This window comes from Poecilia latipinna, unplaced genomic scaffold (assembly GCF_001443285.1).
Source record: "Poecilia latipinna isolate Pla-1442-1.1 unplaced genomic scaffold, P_latipinna-1.0 Scaffold917, whole genome shotgun sequence".
NCBI lineage: Eukaryota > Metazoa > Chordata > Actinopteri > Cyprinodontiformes > Poeciliidae > Poecilia > Poecilia latipinna.
Window position 1 is genome coordinate 309,023 of NW_015113533.1, and position 2,530 is coordinate 311,552.

Sequence of the window (2,530 nt, forward strand, 5' to 3'; positions counted from 1 at the left end):
TGGAGCAACATAGCAACTATTTTAAGGCAAATAAACACTTTCAGAGTTTTATTCCTAAACTTTCAAGAATAAAACAGTTTCCAGCCTTGATTCTTTTTCCTCTGTAACTTCCCTAATTCTTTCTAAAATGTTAAATATCACTTTCTGCATCAAATACTGACAGAGGGCAGGTAATTATCATTAACTAAAACTAACAAAATAACAAAGAGAAACTGAGAAAACATTTTAGTAAACTGAAATAAATAAAAAACTGTGACTAACTGGAACTATATTGTGCATTTATAAAGCTAGCTAAGACATAATGAAATCATAGCTATAATATTCTTGTTATGAATTCATTTTGTAGCCTTTCCAATTGACGTGAAATTTACTATTTTCCCCCACAAGTAGTTTACTTCATCAGTCTGCAAATCAAGATGATCCACTGTCACTAGTCTGCAAAATGGTGACAGGAAATGTTGGGAGAAGACGCCGCAGTCAGCTGGTTGTTCAACAATAACTGAATACATTTTTGGAAAATTGTATCTTCTGTTGAGTTTTCATCACCCAAACAATGTAAATATAATCACTACACTTTGACCTTTATGAATTCTGCACCTAAAAATTAACCAAAGTATGAAAAAAACTAAAACTACAGCTATAACTAATAAAAAACAAATAAAATCTAGCAAATATAGTTTTAAAAAAAAACTAATTAAAACTAACTGAATTGCACAAACAAAAAGTCACAATGAAATAAAACTAAACTATAATGAAAAACCCAAATTGTAACCCTAGACTGGACCGATGCATCCCTGTTCAGGTAAAATAAGTTTAAAATCTGTAAAATGAACACTTCTGGAACAACACTTATATTTTTATTACTTGTGCTTCAAAAGTAGTCTGACATGAAGCCTCTAATCTAAAGTGATAATCTGATCTTTAAAGTTGAAATTATTTGGATTTATTTTCATAGGTGAGGTGGTTTTTGATAGTTTTTATAAGATAATACACCTGCTGCTTCAATTTTTATTTTTAACATTTTTGTCAACCATAACCTAATTTCCTTTGGATTGAAAGTGATAAATATGGAATTTACCATCCAAATTTTAACTTTCAACTCTTAATAATAGGATACAAACTAAGAATTTATATAAAAATATATATATAATTGTGAATTTTACACTGATGTAAGTTTCAAGATTAAAATTGTAATTCTGAGAAAAAAAATCTGAATTCTAAGATTGAAGTCCATTTTTAGTGTCTCTAATCATCTACAATAATATAGAGATATTTGTAAAATTAATACAAATGATCCAATCATATCAAATTTATTGCATTATTCTTCATCGACTTTTATTTTGACAACCACCACTCTCCTTGTGACGCGGTTCGTTTCCATGGTGACTACTGTAAACAACTGAGAAGTTTTGGACGTGTTTTGGAAACAAATCTTGGTGAAGTAAAATGGCACAAAAAAGTACGCAAGACGGACAGGTTGATGACCTTTTCATCGTATTTGAAGGCTCTTCCTCGGAGGATGGGTCTCACGCCCGGCAGCTCTGGAAATCCATAGCCCTTCTTCCGCCGCTGGAATCCCGGTTAGCATCGGCAGACATCCGCCAACGGCTGCCGGTGGCGCGTCCGCAGCGCCGCGGGACCTCCCATGTTGACGACCCGGTCCCACTCACCGTGTGCAGTGAACGGCAGAGAGAGGACGAGCGGCGGCGGTACCAGGCCATGGCCGACCAGAAGAAGGAGGTGATGGCGCTGCTGGGGAGGCAGAGGCAGCAGAGGATCCAGAGGGAGCGCCTGTCCGCGGCCGTTAAACCGAAGAATAAGGTGGTGGAACCACCAGACCCAGAAACTGAGCTGGACAAGGAGCTGGTCAGACAGCTTCCGTAAACTAATTTATATATTTAAAAAATGGTGACTAAATAAATGAGCCACCCAACTGTAATGGGCTGGTTGGAGATGACATTTTAGTTTTAAATTTTTTGGTAGAAGAGTTTTGGAGACGGCGGGTTAGCGCTCCCTCTCGTGGTCGCCGTTAAAAATCGTTACCAACATGCTAAGAAAATGCTAGCATAGCCGTAACATTCCTAAAGATACAAGGCGGCTTAATTATATCCCTCTAAATATATTTTATCAACAAAATTGATTTGTTTGAAATAATTTAATTTCGTAAAGGAGAAAAAGGTCCAAACCAACCACTGTGATAAAGGACTTACCCAATTAGCAATGACTCTGTTCATAAATTACTTAAGATTAGGGAATTATTTTAATTTCTTATAGCCTACTTCATGCTGTCAGACAGGTTCTGCTTTAGTGATGTGTTTCTATAGGTGAGCCCAGAATCCGGCCTGGGTGTGGCAACTGAATTTGAACCAAAACAAAACTGATCTGAAACAATTAACAGTAACAAAATAGCAAAAACTAAACAAATCTGCAGGGGCAAATGTTTTTTTATGGAGGTAGAGTTTTGCCACACAGCATAGCTAGCTGCAAATAGAAGTTAGAAAAGCAAGAATATGTCAACGTTAAGTATGAA

General features: G+C 36.2%; 1 protein-coding gene across 1 annotated transcript; it reads left to right on the plus strand.

The window, feature by feature from the left end:
- The first annotated feature begins 1,353 nt into the window (after positions 1-1,353).
- hoatz (HOATZ cilia and flagella associated protein) lies at positions 1,354-1,957 on the plus strand. Its single transcript, XM_015048970.1, has one exon. It carries the CDS (start codon positions 1,447-1,449, stop codon positions 1,882-1,884), a length of 438 nt encoding a protein of 145 aa, XP_014904456.1. The 5' UTR covers positions 1,354-1,446; the 3' UTR covers positions 1,885-1,957.
- Positions 1,958-2,530: the final 573 nt, after the last annotated feature.

What these genes read in the sequence shown, in the direction of transcription:
- hoatz (XM_015048970.1), top strand. Translation starts at nt 1,447, where the DNA reads ATGGCACAAAAAAGTACGCAAGACGGACAGGTTGATGACCTTTTCATC.